General features: G+C 43.8%; 1 protein-coding gene across 5 annotated transcripts in view; it reads right to left on the bottom strand.

Annotated features, from left to right (window-relative positions):
• Positions 1 to 19,270, bottom strand: part of dgkg (diacylglycerol kinase, gamma) — a 122,502-nt gene that overhangs the window by 84,171 nt on the left and 19,061 nt on the right. For 2 of the 5 annotated variants that reach the window (XM_072397530.1, XM_072397531.1), the window contains exons 3-7: positions 12,734 to 12,810; positions 6,981 to 7,001; positions 6,323 to 6,473; positions 2,481 to 2,543; positions 1,938 to 2,177 (exon numbers count right to left, since the gene is read on the bottom strand). In XM_072397530.1, the coding sequence (XP_072253631.1) occupies positions 1,938 to 2,177; positions 2,481 to 2,543; positions 6,323 to 6,473; positions 6,981 to 7,001; positions 12,734 to 12,810 (552 nt within the window). The remainder of the gene's footprint in view (positions 1 to 1,937; positions 2,178 to 2,480; positions 2,544 to 6,322; positions 6,474 to 6,980; positions 7,002 to 12,733; positions 12,811 to 19,270) is intronic. The other 3 variants (XM_072397532.1, XM_072397533.1, XM_072397534.1) reach the window with 3 other exon arrangements.

The raw sequence follows: 19,270 nt of genomic DNA, 5'->3' as shown, positions 1-19,270 counted from the left end.
AGTGCATTCTTCTAAATAGTGTTTTGGTGGTTTGTTGAAAAGGCCCGTGCTGTTCTGATAGTTTAAACTTTCTAACAAGACACCTTTTATGTTGAAATACAACTACTTGGCTTTTATAATACATCAGCCCCCCCCCCATTCAATGTCACCACAAGCCGTCACTGCAATCAGTCATTTAAGCATCAGTTTGAGAGAGGACTGATCCCAGTTCAGCAGGGACGGACAGAACAGAGCTGTGGAGAACAGGAGCACAAAGAGGGTCGGATCAGCAGCACCTGGGTGGAGCCAGGCTCCAGTGAAAGATCAGCACCATGATCCATACAGCCACATGGGCTCAGGAGGAGCTGGGAAAAGCATTTCCACTCAACACAGTCCACGGCTGCATCCAGAAATGTGAGCTGAAGCTGCATCACACCAGGAGGAAGCCATATATCAGCTCTGAGCAGAACCACGGCCCAGTTCTCTGGACTCCAGCTCATCTCAGAGGGACAGAAAGACAGTGGACACGTGTTCTGTGGGCAGATGAGTCCACGTTTCAGCTGCTTCTGGGAAAAACTGCTGAGAAAGAGCATCCAGCTGTTCTCAGAGGAAGGTTTAAAGCCAGCGTCTGTGATGGTCTGGGGCTGCAGCAGAGTCCAGGGCATGGAGGGCTTCATCTGGGTGAAGGTACCACTGATGCACAGCTGGATGTTGGAGTTCTGCAGAGACAGATGCTGCCATCAAGGTGACTTCTGTGGTTATTTCAGCAGGACGATGCCAGACCTCATTCTGCAGGACTTCCAGCAGCTTCAGACACACAGAGTGTGTGAGCTCGGCTGCCTGCCTGCAGTCCACATCTGTCTCCGGCTGCAGATGTTGGAGCATCATGAAGAGGAGAACCAGACAACAGCAACCAGGGACTGCTGAGCAGCTGGAACCTGGGATTCAGCAGGAATGGACTCAGATTCCTGTGAAAAACTCAGTTCAAAGCATTAAAAAGAGTCATTAAAGGAAGCTGAAGGATGGAAACATGAGTCTGGAGCAGCTTTCACTGAGTGTTGATGCCTCAGATTCTACGTTTGGTTCTAAATACAGTGAAGCTGCTGGAAATCAGTTCTTTGGACTCGTGTTTAAATTAAGGTTCAAACTAAGGAATAAATGATAGAATTAGGATTTCGCTGAATTTCAGGATATTTTCCAACTTTCCTGGAAGTTCGTACATGAACACAAACAACCGCTCCCATAAATATGAGGGATGAATCCCAGGATCTGAAAGTGATGTCCTTAAGAAAGAGGAAAAAATCCAGCTGTGACCTGACAGGACCTGAGAGATGCATCTGGACCTTCAGCTGATCCATCTACTGTTGGCCCAAGCCTCATCAGAAATGGTCTCCATGGAAGGGTGGCTGTCAAGAAGCCGTTCTTAAGGAAGGGAAACAGGGAGAAAAGGCTGAGCTGTGCCAAATGACACAAGAAGTGGACTGAAAATCAGTGGCAACAGGTCTTATGGAGGGATGAATCCTCCCCAGAGCCCGGACCTCAACATTATTGAAGCAGTGTGGGATCATCTGACAGAGAACGGAACAAAAGGCAGCCCACATCCAAAGAAGAGCTTTGGGATGTCCTTCAAGAAGCCTGGAGAACTATTCCTGAAGACTCCTTAAAGAAATGACAGAAAGCTTGTCTCAGAGGGTTCAGGCTGTGTTGGAGAATAAAGGAGCTCAGACCAGAGATTCACTTTAAAGCTGCTGAGAACTGAGAAAAAACTCTGTTTCTGCCTCAGATTCTGGGTTTATATCCATGTTTAACATGTTTCAGTGAATCTCTGCAGCTGCTTCCTGTTTTTATGGAGATCTATGAAGAAATGAGGGCTGATCAGGACTTCTACACATGAAAGTTTATTCATAAGATGGACAAAGAGTTTTGGTTTCCACCTGAGATCGACGGGCTGAGCTCACCTGGGGAGAGTTTTGGGGACACTGGGGACTTGGCAGGACCAGTGTTGGGGGTCAAGGCGTTGCTGCTGCCCTCTGACGTTTTGACCCGGGTGCAAGGTGAGCGGTGGGCCCCCCCCGGGGTGTGGGTCCCCGTCCCTGAACGCTGTGAGGAGGAGCGAGACGAACAAGGGGAGGTGGTGGCGCCTGAACCCTCCGGGGTGTGCCGGCCCATCGCAGACAGGATGCTTTTCCCATTCATCCCTGATGGCACAGACACAGAAAGCAGGGTGAGCTGGGGAGGGAGGGGGTGTTAGACATGTTCAGATCTGGTTAATTATGAGCGGTAAGATGAATAAAAGCTGCAGAAATAATGTTAAACTCCACAACAACGATCCTAAAACAAAAAAAACCCAGAAGCGTACAGGAAGCAGGTGAAACCAAAGCACTGAGAAAGCATGACTGCACCCACAGCGAAGCACCAACACCACACAAAGCGAGAGCCAGAACTCGTCCCATTAGGACCACATCGCCCCGATGACACGAGCAGCCGGGCCCGCCTGGTACCTGTAATGGGGGCACAGGCCACTTCGGTCTGAATAGAGATGCCTGCATCAATGGAGCGGGCTTCTGCAGCCGGGCAATGAGTCGAGGGAAGAAGAGAAATGATGTGAACATCAGCCAGGAGAGACTTCTTTATTCCTACGTGCACGTTGGGTAAAGGAACTGGGTCCAGGGGGGGTTACCTTCATTTTACCTTCATTTTACACACATCTGCAGCATTCGTGCACGAGTTTAAGAACAGATGCAGTGAGATGTCAGAGCAGCATTAACATGCACTGAAACACCTTTCCATGGCTATAGGTTCATATTTTAACGTCTTTATTGGGTCATAAACAGCTTCTGGTGGAGGATGGAAAGCAGAGAACCACCAGGTGGCAGTAGAGGCTCTGCAAGCTGTTCTCAGCAGACTGCCTCATCCACAGGTTTACATTAAATAAACGGGTTAACTGTGGTTAACACTGTGGTGCCTCCATGGACTGGGATGGATCCAGTTTATAGCACAGACTTTGGAAGCCGGTTCAACACCTTGGGCTCTTTGGAAAGCTAAAGAAAAGGTTTAATGGAAGAAGAGCTAAAGAAAAGGTTTAATGGAAGAAGAGCTAAAGAAAGGGTTTAATGGAAGAAGAGCTAAAGAAAGGGTTTAATGGAAGAAGAGCTAAAGAAAGGGTTTAATGGAAGAAGAGCTAAAGAAAGGGTTTAATGGAAGAAGAGCTAAAGAAAAGGTTTAATGGAAGAAGAGCTAAAGAAAGGGTTTAATGGAAGAAGAGCTAAAGAAAAGGTTTAATGGAAGAAGAGCTAAAGAAAAGGTTTAATGGAAGAAGAGCTAAAGAAAGAGTTTAATGGAAGAAGAGCTAAAGAAAGAGTTTAATGGAAGAAGAGCGAAAGAAAGGGTTTAATGGAAGAAGAGCTAAAGAAAAGGTTTAATGGAAGAAGAGCTAAAGAAAGAGTTTAATGGAAGAAGAGCTAAAGAAAGAGTTTAATGGAAGAAGAGCTAAAGAAAGGGTTTAATGGAAGAAGAGCTAAAGAAAAGGTTTAATGGAAGAAGAGCTAAAGAAAGAGTTTAATGGAAGAAGAGCTAAAGAAAGAGTTTAATGGAAGAAGAGCTAAAGAAAGGGTTTAATGGAAGAAGAGCTAAAGAAGAGGTTTAATGGAAGAAGAGCTACAGAAAATGTTTAATGGAAGAAGAGCGAAAGAAAAGGTTTAATGGAAGAAGAGCTAAAGAAAGAGTTTAATGGAAGAAGAGCTAAAGAAAGAGTTTAATGGAAGAAGAGCGAAAGAAAGGGTTTAATGGAAGAAGAGCTAAAGAAAAGGTTTAATGGAAGAAGAGCTAAAGAAAGAGTTTAATGGAAGAAGAGCTAAAGAAAGAGTTTAATGGAAGAAGAGCTAAAGAAAGGGTTTAATGGAAGAAGAGCTAAAGAAGAAGTTTAATGGAAGAAGAGCTAAAGAAGAGGTTTAATGGAAGAAGAGCTACAGAAAATGTTTAATGGAAGAAGAGCGAAAGAAAAGGTTTAATGGAAGAAGAGCTAAAGAAAGAGTTTAATGGAAGAAGAGCTAAAGAAAGAGTTTAATGGAAGAAGAGCGAAAGAAAGGGTTTAATGGAAGAAGAGCTAAAGAAAAGGTTTAATGGAAGAAGAGCGAAAGAAAGGGTTTAATGGAAGAAGAGCTAAAGAAAAGGTTTAATGGAAGAAGAGCTAAAGAAAGGGTTTAATGGAAGAAGAGCTAAAGAAAGAGTTTAATGGAAGAAGAGCTAAAGAAAAGGTTTAATGGAAGAAGAGCTAAAGAAAAGGTTTAATGGAAGAAGAGCTAAAGAAAGAGTTTAATGGAAGAAGAGCTAAAGAAAGAGTTTAATGGAAGAAGAGCTAAAGAAAGGGTTTAATGGAAGAAGAGCTAAAGAAGAGGTTTAATGGAAGAAGAGCTACAGAAAATGTTTAATGGAAGAAGAGCGAAAGAAAAGGTTTAATGGAAGAAGAGCTAAAGAAAGAGTTTAATGGAAGAAGAGCTAAAGAAAGAGTTTAATGGAAGAAGAGCGAAAGAAAGGGTTTAATGGAAGAAGAGCTAAAGAAAAGGTTTAATGGAAGAAGAGCTAAAGAAAGAGTTTAATGGAAGAAGAGCTAAAGAAAGAGTTTAATGGAAGAAGAGCTAAAGAAAGGGTTTAATGGAAGAAGAGCTAAAGAAGAAGTTTAATGGAAGAAGAGCTAAAGAAAGGGTTTAATGGAAGAAGAGCTAAAGAAGAAGTTTAATGGAAGAAGAGCTAAAGAAGAGGTTTAATGGAAGAGCGAAAGAAAGGGTTTAATGGAAGAAGAGCTAAAGAAAGGGTTTAATGGAAGAAGAGCTAAAGAAGGGGTTTAATGGAAGAAGAGCTAAAGAAGAGGTTTAATGGAAGAAGAGCTGAAGAAATTAAATATTTCCTTCCTGATTGCTAACATGTAAAATCGCACGTTTGGAAAATCAGAATCATAAAGAGAAGGAGATGCAGAGGAAGTTTTTTTGTATCTGGTGAGCAGTGGCTGCAACTAGTCGACTAGTCATCGATTATTGAAATCGACTAATCGGTTAATTACTAATTTAAAACGATTCAAAACTGAAAAAGGATACTTTCAAGCCATATTTTTATCTGGATTTATTAACTGAAAACGCTAATAAGAGAGCGGCAGTAATGCACCAACAGTCAAATAAATACCAAAAAGTGAAAAATAATACAGCCTGGTTGTAACTGTGGACTGTGAAGTTGAATGATACCATTTTAATGTTAAAATCCAAGACAACTCCGCTTATTTATAGCTAGCAGGCTACGCTAACAAGCTAAACATCTTACCATGGTGAGTCGGCTTTACAAAACTTGCAGGTAATATAGTTTTTCTGGGTGTTGGGGGTGAAATGCTCCCAGACCCTGGACACTTTTGGACAAGAGGACGATAATTGAGCCGCAGCCATTTCACTGTTTCTACAGGTCATCTCCCGCTATTATTTACCGTAACGCGCATGCGTCTCTGAGCAGAGATAGGAGGGAAGTGAGATGACTCACTCCATACGAAAAATGATGTTCAGCTCGACAGCGTGAAAAAGACGTGATGACGTAACCGACAATTATCGACAATTAAATACGTCGGCGACTAATTATGTTATCGATTTTTGTCTAATCGTTGCACCCTCAGATGATGGAGATGGGCCATCATCTCAGAAGCTTTGGAGCCAGGTTCTGACAGCAGGAACTGCCATTTGTGTCTTTCTGTTTTTATATAACTCAGACAGACTGAAGGAATGACTCTCCATGAAACAGCTTTCTAATTCGGGGCTCCATCTGCTCCTCAGCAGTGACCTCCTGGTCTTCACCACACATGGAAACACTGAGGCGACAGACCCAGAGATGTCTGCCTTCGCCTGTACGTTTATCATGGCCAGAAATAAGTGAGTGTAAGTGTCCATCTGAAGGCAAAGAGGGGGATTAAACATCCACCAAACTGCAGAGACCATCAGTCTAAAGATGCAGATGTTGCAGCTCTTGGTGCTAACTGAGAGGAAACACCTTATCAAACAACCTTTTCCTCTCATTCCCTCTGCCTGCATGAGGTTAAATCCAGTCTCTGTCATGTAGAAAACCTGAAAAATACAAACGCTGCTAACATCTGCTTGGTTCTGGGTCTGAGCTCAGATAACCCCGGACTTCCCATCTCATGGGAGCCTTAACACCGGCTGCAGTTCCACGCTGGAAGCCAGTCCTGGATTTAACTGGTTATTTTTGTCCCTTAGCATAGGAAAACACTCCATAGGCACGTTATCAGGCATAAGCATTAATTACATAAGCAGTGTTAGAGAATCCAGCGGCAGAAACACAAGCAGCCCACCCAGTAAGCTGGTTCCTGCTCGCGGCTGGTCGGGGGAGCAGCCTCCTGTCTTGCTCTTGAAGGAGGTGAAGAGGTGCTGACACAGCTCCTCTGGGATGTCGTTCTCCAGGTAAGTGGCCATGAAGAGCTGGAAGCCCTCATAGTCGATGGGCTGCAGTGGGAGAGAAAGAACGGCTTTACTGAGTTGCTGAGGTTCGCCCGTGAGTGAAGCTCACACCAACAAAGCAACAACAAAACGACAGTTCACAGCAACAGAACAAGAGAAAAACGTGACGGTTCAAGTTGTTCTAGCCTGGGATTTAAAGCAGTAGATTAATAAAACTACGGTTAGAGGTCCTGACGTCCATTTAGGCCACCAAGGACTGAATGGAAGTGCTGGAGGCTTCATCCAGATCAAACCTGGGAGGCCTGATGCATTAAAAAGTAAAGTAAGAGAAGCAGAAATATGGTTACTTCCCACCAACCCCCCCACAGCCATGTGGCAGGTGCACAGTAGCCCTGAACTCAACAACCCCCACGAACTGTGACTTTTTCCCCTGTGGCAGGGCGAGCGACCATCTGCAGCGGATAGGACGGGTTATGGCATGTTAGTGGACTGAATGTTCATGCAGTCTGTCGACACCACACAGCATGCAGGGCCCGCTGGGCCGAGGCTTACTTGGTTCAGAACGTCTTGCTTCTGTGTAACAGTGAGCGGGGAGGAAGGAGGAAGGAAAGTGGAAAGAGTGAGGGAGGAGTGGGTAGAAGAAGAGAAGGAGTTAGCGGTTTTGTGTCGCACATCTTCAGCGGAGGTGGTTGTGTTGCTGATCATGCTGACGCCACACGGACACCTGTGCACCACAAGGTGGGGCGCAGGTGACAAAACACACACACACACAACACTTAAAGGGGAACTCCGGTGTTTTTAAACCTTATTTCTGGCATGAAATACGTTCATCTGCTCACAGAGAACGGTTTGGTGAAAGTCGGCGTCCTTCGGAAGATATTTAGATAACTGGAGATCCATATAACGGAGTGAACGGGGCTTAGAGGATGCAGCCTCTAAATAAGGCATTATCTGTCTTTATTTCACCAATACTTTAAGAAGAATGAATGAATGAACGTGTGCTATAGCTCTGTTAGCTCATAGCTGCTGTTATGTGGCTACTTGCAGCTATAGGAGAGCTAACAGAGGGATTTCTACACAGGCACTCTACTGGGACCACTTCATCCACACGCCCCCCTGCAGCACAGCTTATTCACTCCGTGCTCTGTGACAGTCGGCTAACTTCACACAGAGTTTGCTGCTGATAGTTTTGTGCAACATGGCAGGATATTTATCAGATTTTGACGACGTGAACGACGACTTTGAGTAAGATGGACGTTCTTACCGGAGTGAATGAGCTGTGCTGCAGGGGGGCGTTAAAAATACTGGAGTTCCCCTTTAAAGGCAGCAAGGCATTATCTGTCTTTATTTCACCAATACTTTAAGAAGAATGAATGAATGAACGTGTGCTATAGCTCTGTTAGCTCATAGCTGCTGTTATGTGGCTACTTGCAGCTAAAGGAGATGTTTCTTTGTTTGCCAGCATTCAAATACCATTTAGGAACTGCAGGGAGCTACAGTGGAGGCTTGTGCCAAGTGAACATGATCCATATGACAATAAACCGAACTTCACGGCTGTCAGACAGTGTTTTGAATCACGAACAATGCTTTTATGGACATAAAACATGAGAGATCTGAAAACTGGGGTCCAGATCTGGAACGGATCGACATCAAAAGTGAATAAAGTCCAAGTGATTGGACACCTTTGGTGGAGTTTTAAAGTTAATGCTGCACATAACCTTCATCGTGATGTCAGCCTTTTAAAGGAGCTGAGATATTAACTGCAGCCGTTATCTTCCAGGTTACCTGCTGGACTTTACTGTGAGTCACACCAAAAAAGGACAGATTACTGCAGATTCCTGTCTGATGTTCCTGGGATGCTTCCGCTCGGCGGGTTTGGAGCTGCTGTAACTGACGCCTGTCACAGGAGAGCACGCCGCGGTCCGGCTCGTCCCCCGGCTCGGCGCTGCTGCCCTAACCCCGCGAGCAGCCAAGGCCTTCCAGGCATCATTCATATCACTGCTTTCTCCTTATTTGGCCAAAGAAACCACGCGGCTGTAATTTGCTGTGAATTATGCAGCACAGCGGGTTCAGAAAAATAAGCTCATGTGCACCACAGAGAACACGGGAGGTGTATCTGAATTATGAAAAGCTGTGCTTTAGAACCCAAGCGTACCTAGATGCTTTCATGGAAATTTCAGTCTCTGGAGACTGTGTTTACCCCAGAGTCTAACCAACCATTATTCTCCGTGTGAGCAGACTCACATTTGCTGCTGCCAGTCTGTAAATATTTCCCAAGGGCAGTTATGACACACTTACGCGGTTCATTTAGTCTTTTTCATTTTGGCGGAGCTGCAGAAAGATTTAATGAAGTCTCTTTTGGTGTCAGAAGGTAGGAGTGAGGGGCTTGGGATCCCAGACTGGGAGAGAAGATCCGTCCTTCTGAAGGACAATTTCATCACAACAGAAACACCAGAGCGTCCTTTGTTGGCTGCAGCCACAGAAATTAAACCATAAGCGGGTAAACGAATGCCGCGAAGACTCAAAAAAAGCGTAAAAATGAGGAGAAAATAGTGATAAACCGACAATGAACCAGAATCTTCCAGAGAAATCAGCACATACCATTTTTACTTGCTTTTTTAGGCGTTTTTAATTCTAAAATCAACATTTCACACATTTATTTCCGTTACATTTACCTGAAAGCGTCTGTGACGGCTTATTTCTATTATTCTTTAGCAGTTTTTTTTCTTCTAAGTCACTTGAGACCAAACTTCTGCTAAAAATAAGCTGAATGAGTGGGTAGAAACGGTGGTCTCAGGCTTCTTTTGTCAGCAGCAGGCCGAGAGGATTCCACTACAGCTGGTCAGTGCGAGTACGTGCACACACACCAACACACACACACACACACACCAACACACAGTGACGGATGGCAGAGGAAGTTGTAAAGTGGTTATTGTGGCACCAGGTGATGGTGGGGTCTCAGAAATCCCTCATGAACATTAAGTCTGGTTCTTATGGCGCCAAATGTCCAGCCGGGCCGTTAGTCATGTCATCAGAAATACTGCAGAGGCGCTGAGGCCAAGTGAAGGTGATAATGAGGAGAGGAGCAGGAGGACGAGCTTTACGAAGGCTAAGTTAATGAAACAGGGAAAGAGGAAAAAAATGAGAGAAAATACTGTCCTTCAAGCAAAAATAGCCCCTCGTACATCACATAGAAGAGCCCAGCCAAAGGAAACATGCCATTAAAAAGTATTTCAGCTTTATCTATGAATCATCTACGCACCAGTAACTGAAATGACTTTTTCGAGATATTCTTTAAAGACTATGTTGGGGATTCATCCTGCACACAGGGGCGTAACGGAGTCAGGGGTCGCTCGGGCCAGTCGGTCCGGATCGGGCCAGTCGGTCCGGATCGGGCCAGTCGGTCCGGATCGGGCTTTCTTTTAGAGAGCTTTGGTCAGCCAAGCAGCTTCTGATCTCACAGGGAACTATCAGGACTCCAGAGGCTGCTTCATGTGAACTTTAAGAATAAACGAGTAGCCCTAAAATCATTTTAAACAGAGTTTAGGCCCAAAAAACACAGCAGTCATTGTTCTTTTCTTAGGTTACCAGCCGTTTGTCCCCATAAAAAGGTCACGATGCATTAATATTTTAAAGAAACCGGAAAGAAAAGTCTTAAATCGATTCATCCACCTTCACTATCTTAATGATCCCAGCAAACGAGATACATCCCTTAGACAAATATATAATTTATGACGTCTGCCAGGTCTACCACCGGTTCCCACCACAGCTTTCTGAGCAGGACATTAGCAGAAAGTCAACCGTATGTGCAGCTGAAAAACCTTTTAATTATCTATTAAAACTGAAAGTTATTTTTTCAGTGTGAAAGCTACTTTCATCCCTGTGTTACACAGCTGGTAAAGCTGGCTGCATGTCACAGATGTTTAACTGTTTTTAATATACTGAGCGCTAATGTATGCTAGCATTAAAAATCTGAAACAACAACATTAAACACCAACGACAAGGTTTGAAAACAAAAGGTTATAAAAGTTATACTGCGATGTTTCTAAGTTTTAAAACAATGCTTTTTTTATTATTAAGCATAATCATTTACGATCCGAAATTTCAGAAAAGCTTTTTGAAACAAAAATCTCTTTTACTGACATTACTGTTACTCTGCTACGCTAAGCTAGTTAGCATTTAGCACATCTGCTGTAATATGAGCTTTTTTCTGGGTGTTTATAATACGTTAACATTACATTATTAATTCAACAATAAGGCTTAGTTATGAACCAAATGGAGAAATTAAACTTTAAGACAATAAATATTTGCGGGATGGTAATTCAGCTTTAGCCAATGCTATCTCTTTAGCTAGCTAACCAGTTCAGTTTCTTTATTTTAAATCACTTCTTTTCTTACGTATGATTGAAAGTTTCATGTTTCTATTCCAATGTACACCTAATTCAATTACATATTTGGAAACTGACTATTTATTCTTTTATGTAATTCTATACAAAGACAAACATAAGCTAAATATCTTAAATGTCAGGATGTTCAAATCCAAACTGGATGGGAGATTTAGGAATGAAGCTGTTATTTATTTTCAAGGTTGTCAAATGTAATTAGCAAATTGTCTTCAAGGTGTAGGTTATTTTCTCATTTACTCTTAAATACAGAACAAACAACTTTTAAATACAAGTGACGGATCTGAACTGCACCAGCAAAGCAAAAAAGAGATAAACGGGAACATTTGAAGTAAAGAGGAAGCTTCACGGCTGAAATTGAGAAAATAATCTGCAATGAACGAGTCGGTTAGCTGAGTTCAACCTGAACAAGTCGCATTTCACAGCTAAAAACCAAAAATACAGAAAGTCCCACGAACAGCAAGTGAAGAAGGATGCGGTAAAAGTGACGCCGATATCTGTGGCTTCAAGACTTTAATAAGTCATCGTATGGAAAGAATTAAACTTCTTACATTACAAGTCTGGACTCGAATTCCACATTTACTATATAAATGTAACTTTAACATGTTTTTGCAAGGAGCTAAAAGACCAAAAACTATTCAACTATACAAAGATTTTTGGATTTTTTGAGTAGTAAATAAGTTTTATTTGTCCAATCAAAGCGCGTCTTCTTCTTCTTCGATGTTTAATGGCAGCTGGCATCCTTGGTGTTGCATATGCCGCCATCTACTGGACTAAATTTCTCTCTTTTTTTCCCTATTTCTTCTTTTCTATATTCTTTTAATTATTCCAGTATTTACCAAGAATCTTATTGTTATTCTCCTCCCTTCTTTAGACTTATCAGATTCTACTATATTTTTCAAATTACATTCTGTTATTCCTGCCCTCTGCAGCCCTATCTTCATTATTTCCCTCTCCCTTCCATATCTGGGACATGCTATCAACACATGTTCCACTTTCTCCTTCTCCCCACAGCTACACTGCCCAGTTGGATGTTTCCCCATTATCTTAAGTGTATTATTCAGTTTACAATGTCCTATTCTTATCCTGCTAATAATGACTTGTTCTGTTCTGTTCTGTCCATAACACCCTGCCTCTCCTGCTACACTTTGTAATCTATATAAATGTCTTCCTTTTTCCTGATTCTTCCAATACTGATTCCACTGATTGTTTATTTCTGTCCATACTAAACTTTTCCCTTCTGTTTTTGATCATTTTACTTTCATTTCCACCACCTCTTTCTTTACTGCATCCTTAGCAGCTTTGTCTGCTTTTTAATTTCCTTTTATTCCTACATGAGCTGGTACCCACATGAACACTATTTCCCTCCCCTGTTGCATTAACCTGGATGTTTTTAACTGTATTTCATATAAAATTTCCTGATGTGCTTTTGCTGTTCCGTTTTTAATACTTAAGAGTGATGAAAATGAATCGCTACATATAACTATTCTCCTATCCCTCACCCCCTCCATCCATTCTATTGCTAGCAATATTGCACATAATTCTACTGCATATATACTTAAATGATCTGATGTTCTTCTTGAAATTGTCCTATCAAAGCGTGCCGGTTGATTTCCCGGCCTTTAAGTCATCAGCCTGACTGTAAGTCTGCACAGGACGTCTCCCCTAAATGTGTCGCACCCAATCAAACTGAAGCTATTGGCTCGGTAAGATCAGAGTTTAGAGACGACATTAAAAAAGCTGCAGCCACAGCAGTCTTCTGACGTCAGATGGCAAAGTGGATGGTAAAGGTGTGTCCCCACCTCTGCCTTCATCTAAAAATGGGATGGATGACTCAGCTCACGCTGAATCAGAGGAACCCAACGGGCCGTGTGTCTGTGAGGAAATGTGAGGCAGACGCACCTGCTCTGGATTGTATTTGGAAAGAACTCCTTCACCGTGAAACTCCTCCAGAACGTCCTTCAGTTTCTTTGTGGAGTCTGGAGAGGAAAGGCAGAGAAAAACCAATTATTATCTTCAAAGCACTCCACACGGCAGAGCATTGTTAATCATCGTAATTGAAGTGGTCTTTTGGATAAAACTGAATAAACTCGGTGCATCTCATTAATGAATCCCCTGATAAACACTCATATGTAACAGGAACATCAGATGACTCACCCCTGTAGTTAGTCAGAGGGGACATTGTGTCTGTCTCACTTTTAGATGCTAATCCCATGTTCACACACACTCACGTGCACGTGCACGTGCACACACACACTCTGTCCAAAACATCAACCATAATGACCTCCTCCCACGATCATGTGTCAAACAATTACAGAGGACAAACGTGCACGTGTGCAGGGGCAGATCACACACACACACACACACACACACACACACACACACACACACACACACACACACCAGCCCTGATTTAACCAATCATGTTACAGCATCATAATCAACCACGGATGACACTTCATTATCTTTAGTGCTGAGGTTTTCTGGCCTGTAATGCTTTCCTGTTTCTGTCCTGCCTCAGAGGTCCGGAGCGACAATCAGGACACAAACAGAGCGAGAAACCGACGGGAGGGTGTCGTCTCGGCTGAGATCTGGAACGTTATTAAAGAAGATCCGGTTTGTGAGATGGACAGGCGACAACACAGCACACGTGGTGGTTGGTGAAGGGAACCTGCAGCAACTAAACTAACTGCTTTAATCTGTATTATCAGTTTCATTTCAACGTCACTCCAAATAATAATACCAATTTATTGATAATAAAGATAATTCTCCCATAAAACCACACCAAAGGAAACTGCTCCACCCTGAACTGCCTGAAAAGCTTTGCCTGTAGTTCAGGCTGCTCTTCCTTTAAAATGAATGACTGTCATTTTTTACCAAACAGCTGACCAGACCTTTTGCAGCAGACCTTAAATACGCAGCAGCTACAACCTTGAACAGTTTCAGGTAAAACGTAACATGAGGTGCTGCAGCAATGACCAGCTTGGGAAGAGGTTTAGGTGCTTTACTGACGATTAAACATATAAATTTATTGTCGTAGACCCCTATAAGGATGCATGAAAGTTGCTCTTTGATGTCTACAAATAACTTATTATTCACACATTGGGGTAAGTCTCGTCCACCCTGGCACCTTCCACTGGGAAGCTTTTTATTTACCGCTGCCAAGTCGATGGGACTCATCCCTTCTCAGTGATTATGGTTATATGAGAGCCATCGGATCGGATTAAAGGCTAAATTGCAATAAAACTGAGTTATTCAGCTCTTGTAGATGCCTTAATCTGACAAAAAAACCCGGATCGGATCGAATTAAGACCCCGAGATAACTCGATCCAAACGTGCACTGAACGTGCCTGCAGACTACAGCGGATCAGATCGAGCGTTCTGCGCATGCTCCAGATTTTTTTTCCCGCGATCGTCACCCGGAAGTGGAAGGAGACGATATTCCTGTTGTTGTCGTCAGAAAGAAAGAAACAACGCGATGGAGAATGCGCCGTTGTGCATCGTCTGTTCCATAACCAGCTCATCACAGATGGAGAGGGACGCAGCTTCATCTCGCTCTGCGTTCGCCATCTTTCTGAATGCCTGAGTTTGTTGTTGTTGGCGGTGAAGACGCCAACAGGAAGTGGCTCTATTAGCGATAGCTGAAATGGGGACAGCGCCACCTATGGTACCGGGGTATGACATGCTTTGAGCCAGTGATTCCATTCATTCACCGCCATATATCCAAGGATAATTACCCTCAGATAAGGAGCAGAACCCAACTGTAGCTGTAATCCAGTTCATCTCAGCATGGAGACCCTCTAAATGAGGTACATTATAGTTAGAATAAGGAGATCCTCATAGTGCTCCAACCACCACTCAACAATACCCCCTGTTAGAGTCAGCAGTTCTCCATCAAGGCGAAGCACAACCTTGGACAGGCCCAGCCAATAAATGTTTTACCAGAACATCCTTGAGGCCAACCAAAAGTCCTTCTCCGTGACCTCACCGAATTCCTCCAACGGCCGAGTTTTAGCTTCCACAAAGCAGCCCTTTTGGTATCTGTCAGCTGTTTCAGGTGATATAGAAAGGCCTGAAAGGCCTGCTTCTTCAGCTTGGTGGCTGATCTCCACCAGCAGGTCCTCTTGTTGCTGCCCTGATGGAAACTGATAACTCACTGAACATGGCTCTGATCTGATTGCATGTCCCCAACCTCCCCTTGTATTTGAGAAAAATCACCATCAGTTGACATGTGAGCATCCAAGATATAAGCCACAGTTCTGATGACACAATAACAAAACCATTGTACCGACTGCACTGATGCTCCAACATGTTCATAATGACCCATCTCTGCCTCACACAGAGGTCCAATAGCAGATAAGGGAGGGTGTTCTTCCCAGTCTCCCCCCTCCAGCTCACTGGAGGCAGATTGGCATTGATAGGCACTGAATTCCCCCAGGATAACAACCAGGTGGCAGGACACCTCCCAGAAAGTCCAAACCTTGGTCAGAACCTTCCCTCCTGCAACTCCCAGCGGAGAGACGACCCTCTTATAGTGGAGAACTAACACTGCTGTGCTCAGCTGGGAGCACAGCGATGACTCTCCCCTCTCCAGGGAGTTTGGCCCCAGAGCTCAGGCTGTGTGCGGGGCCCAATTATACCAAGTTGGTACCGCTCCACCTGCAGCAAAGGCTCAGGCTCCTTTACCATTAGAAAGGTGACATTTCAGTGTCACAGCCAGGCTCTTCACCTGCTCCTCAGCTCACACTGCATCCGACCTGAAACTGCACGTCGTGATGAACAAGCCCGGAAATTAGTTTTGGGCCAGAACTCATTCATTGAGCCGTTTAGATTTGCAGGCACAACATGTGTCACTCTGTAGGCTTATTTAGCCTCTTCCTCTTCATCTCACCTAACTTCTACTTTAAATGGTGCTGCATTCGCTGCACCTCATTAAAGTGGGAAGTTCAAACCACTTTTGAGCTTACTTTTTGCTATGATTACTGTCAAATCTCATTAGTTAATCATTAGTTATATCTTTGATTTACCTAAAGAAATTATTTAGCTAATGATGCTCTCCCTGTACTGAGGAAGTCAGATTTAAACAGTATAAAGTTGCCAATTCTAATTTCCAAATTATCAATGTGCCTGGAGGCGACAGCGGATTGGATCGAGCGTTCTGCGCATGCTCCAGATTTTTTCCCGCGATCGTCACCCGGAAGTCGAAGGAGACGATGTTACTGTTGTTGTCGCCGCCGTCAGAAACAAACAAACCACGCGACGGAGAAGAAATTATTTAGCTAATGATGCTCTCCCTGCACTTAGGAAGTCAGATTTAAACAGTCAAAAGTTGCAAATTCTAATTTCCGAATTGTCTTTGAAGGCACCACCTGAGCAGCCGCTGCAAAAATAAACTCAGATTTTTGTGCCTATAAGCAACAACAAAGGACTGGAGCCACAGTGAAGTCCAGAGGTTATGGAGCCGGTATGTGACCGAGGGATTATGATGCTCCCAAAAACATTTCGGGTTAATTCGTGTCTCTAAACTGACCCGAGGAGGTCGTCTCGTTTGTCTCTGTGAGGGACTGGCGACCCGGTCTGGGTGTACCCCGCCTCTCGCCTAATGGGGGATCGGCTCCAGCCCTGAGTTGGATTAAGCAGGGATAGAAAACGGATGGATGGATGTGTCAACACAGCTCAGGACTGTGCCCAAAAGAGGTCTCAGCTGCCTCCCAGCTGTCCATCATCCAGCTGCAGGTGACGGAAACGAAGGTGTTTGAGAATAAAAACGCCGGTCAGTATTTATCAGGAGTGTGGTCTGAGCTCACAGACTCAGGGGTTATTGAAGCAGTTATTATTGTAATAGTTTAGAGGTGTTAATTAATGCTGTTTTAACCAAAGCATGTCTGCATTAAAGGTTCCACCAGGAGAACGTTTTAAACGCACCATCATACAGAAAAGCATCTCTTTCTGACTTTTGAGAGGATCTAATCTGTAAATAAATGAACTAAACGTTGATCAATCGTAAAGCAAATTATTAATCCTATAATTGTTTGAGTTGTGTCTGATTATATGGCTTATTAATGACACCAACCCTTAAGCCTGATGCTCCCCGAGGCCCCGTCTCCACGGAAAAGAGCCAGTTTCCTTCATTAAGTCCTTCATTGATTGCCTGGAGCCTTCCTGTCCTTCCACTCCTCTTCATCAGGGAAAATGAGACCTTCCTCGCCTGCCGGGCCTCTCAGTGCACATTTGTCACGTTTCGATTATAGTCTTCCTCTGGTGCCGTGTGGTTCATAAACCCTGCTGGACATCAGTGGGGGGGGCTTCTTTCTCTTGCCTCCTGTGCAGAGTTTTGACCTGTTAAATGTCAACACAGCCACATGTGATGCAGCTGTTTCTGGAGGCGGGACCTCTGGGCCATGAGGTCATGAACTGCAGGGCGCCGCAGCGCTGCTACGAACACAGAGATTAGAAATGTTTAAATGTGCTGTAATCAGCTCCCTCAGCTCCCCCAAAACCGACGGTTTTTACACCCATTTGTTCTGCTCCTGTTTCCACTGGTTACACACCAACTTCCAGTTTAAATTCAGTGGAAATACTGGATATTTGTTTGTTAAAACCTGTAGAAACCCAAAAACAGAAGCTGAGGCAGCGGGTCAGGACAATGTTAAGCTTCTTTTTCACCATTTGCATTTGGATCCAAGTGAATCGCTCATGTTTGCGTAAGATCCTGAACTCACAGTTTGGGTTAAATGTAGCTCACTTAGGTGCAACCAGCTGGAAGAGAATGATTCATCTAAAACGCAAATTTGACCTTTCTGAATTCTACAGAGCCGAAGCTGAGTGATTTCAGGCCGACATTCAGCTGCAGACTGATGCTGTAACATCATTAAAGATGAACCCAGATGCAGGAAAGAAGAAGAAATAAATCTTACTAATTAAATAATAAATAAATTAGGCTCAACCTGCGAGAAGCTGCTGCAGTTTTATGTAAAAAGTGTCGCACTCGTGCACGGACTACAGGCTACAGCCAATAAGACGTCCCAGCAGCAGCAACATTTAAAGAAGCATAAGCAGGAGGCAGATAAACACGCCACATCACACTTCTACCGGGTCATAAGACACGTTGAGTTACAGCCGACTCATTTCTGAGCAACAGGAGATCCCACAGGGCTGTCAGGTCCTAAAAGTCGCAGATGTTGGCAGCTGCTGGTTGCATTTTGGTTTAGCTTAAAGCTGAAGTGCTGCTGCTCACTTTGGCTCGGTCCAAACGAGCATTTTGCAGGTCTAAGCAAGCAGAAACCGCACAGTCAGACCTCCTGTAGGATGTCTCACAGTCTCCTGCTCTATGTCTAGGTCTGCTGAGGGATCAGTGGCTGAACAGCACAGCAAAAAGTGGATAAAAAGACATTTTAAAGGCCGTGTGCAGCAGATTTGTGACATAAATCAGCCTAACATCGATATCAGACGATATTCAGTTCGTTGGCAGTAATCTGCAAAAGGAAGAAAATGGCAGAAGTCGCTCCGACTTTGACCTGAGAGTGACGGGATTGGTCTGTAGCTACAGACTACATTAACCCTTCCTGCTGTGAGGAAACGGTCCAAACCACCACACCACCGTGCAGCACTATTTGGAAATGTATTTCTAATCATTTGCAGGCTTACTTCTGTTAATATTAAGCAACCCAGGTGCAGCCCAGCAAAGACTTTAATGAACTGTTTAATGAACGAGACAAAAGGAGCCGACGGGCCAGACTGGGACGGTCCAAATGTGCCCGTGTTTGTTCACGCAGGAGGATACGGAAAATAATCACGTTTAAGAATATGTGACCTCTGGTGGCTGTGAGAGGAACTGCATGGAAACGGTTTTATAAAACTCTGGGAAGCTCTGCAGATTAGAACAGGAAGTAAAGCCGGTTCTATCCAGAACAGCGGATTTATGAAACCGCAGAACCAAGCCAAACCAAGTTATATCAGATAAAATCACGCATACATACAGTTTACTTTTACTTCTGAGGGATTTTTATGCTGCAGTTTCACTACTTTAAGGAAGTAAAAGCTTCCTCCACCACTGACTGCGTTCTCCAAGAGCTCATTTAATTTAATCTATGCTTTATTCGTCATTTCTGTTGGCCACAAATGTTCATATAAACGGATCTGTGACCCGTAACTGTCAGATAATCATCTGGTATCTGACTTGGTTTTGTCCTCCTTTCTCTAGATCCGTTTGCTTGTTTCTGTCACAGGATCTGGCAACACTGAATCGTGTCAGCAGGTAGTGACACAACTCATCCCCACCGTTAGCTTGAGCCACTTAAACATGCATAAAGTTAATCATCTCTTAGCTGAGTCCTTCTGTCTGAACGTTCTGCTCATGCAGGTGTGCAAGAAGACGATTTCTGCACCATCGTGTCGTTCCTGAACTACTTGGCCTGCGTGACTCCTTCACCATCCAGC

The sequence above is a fragment of the Leuresthes tenuis genome, unplaced genomic scaffold (assembly GCF_036924035.1).
Source record: "Leuresthes tenuis unplaced genomic scaffold, fLeuTen1.0.hap1 SCAF_12, whole genome shotgun sequence".
NCBI classification, from domain to species: domain Eukaryota; kingdom Metazoa; phylum Chordata; class Actinopteri; order Atheriniformes; family Atherinopsidae; genus Leuresthes; species Leuresthes tenuis.
This window is presented reverse-complemented; position numbering and strand designations above follow the sequence as displayed.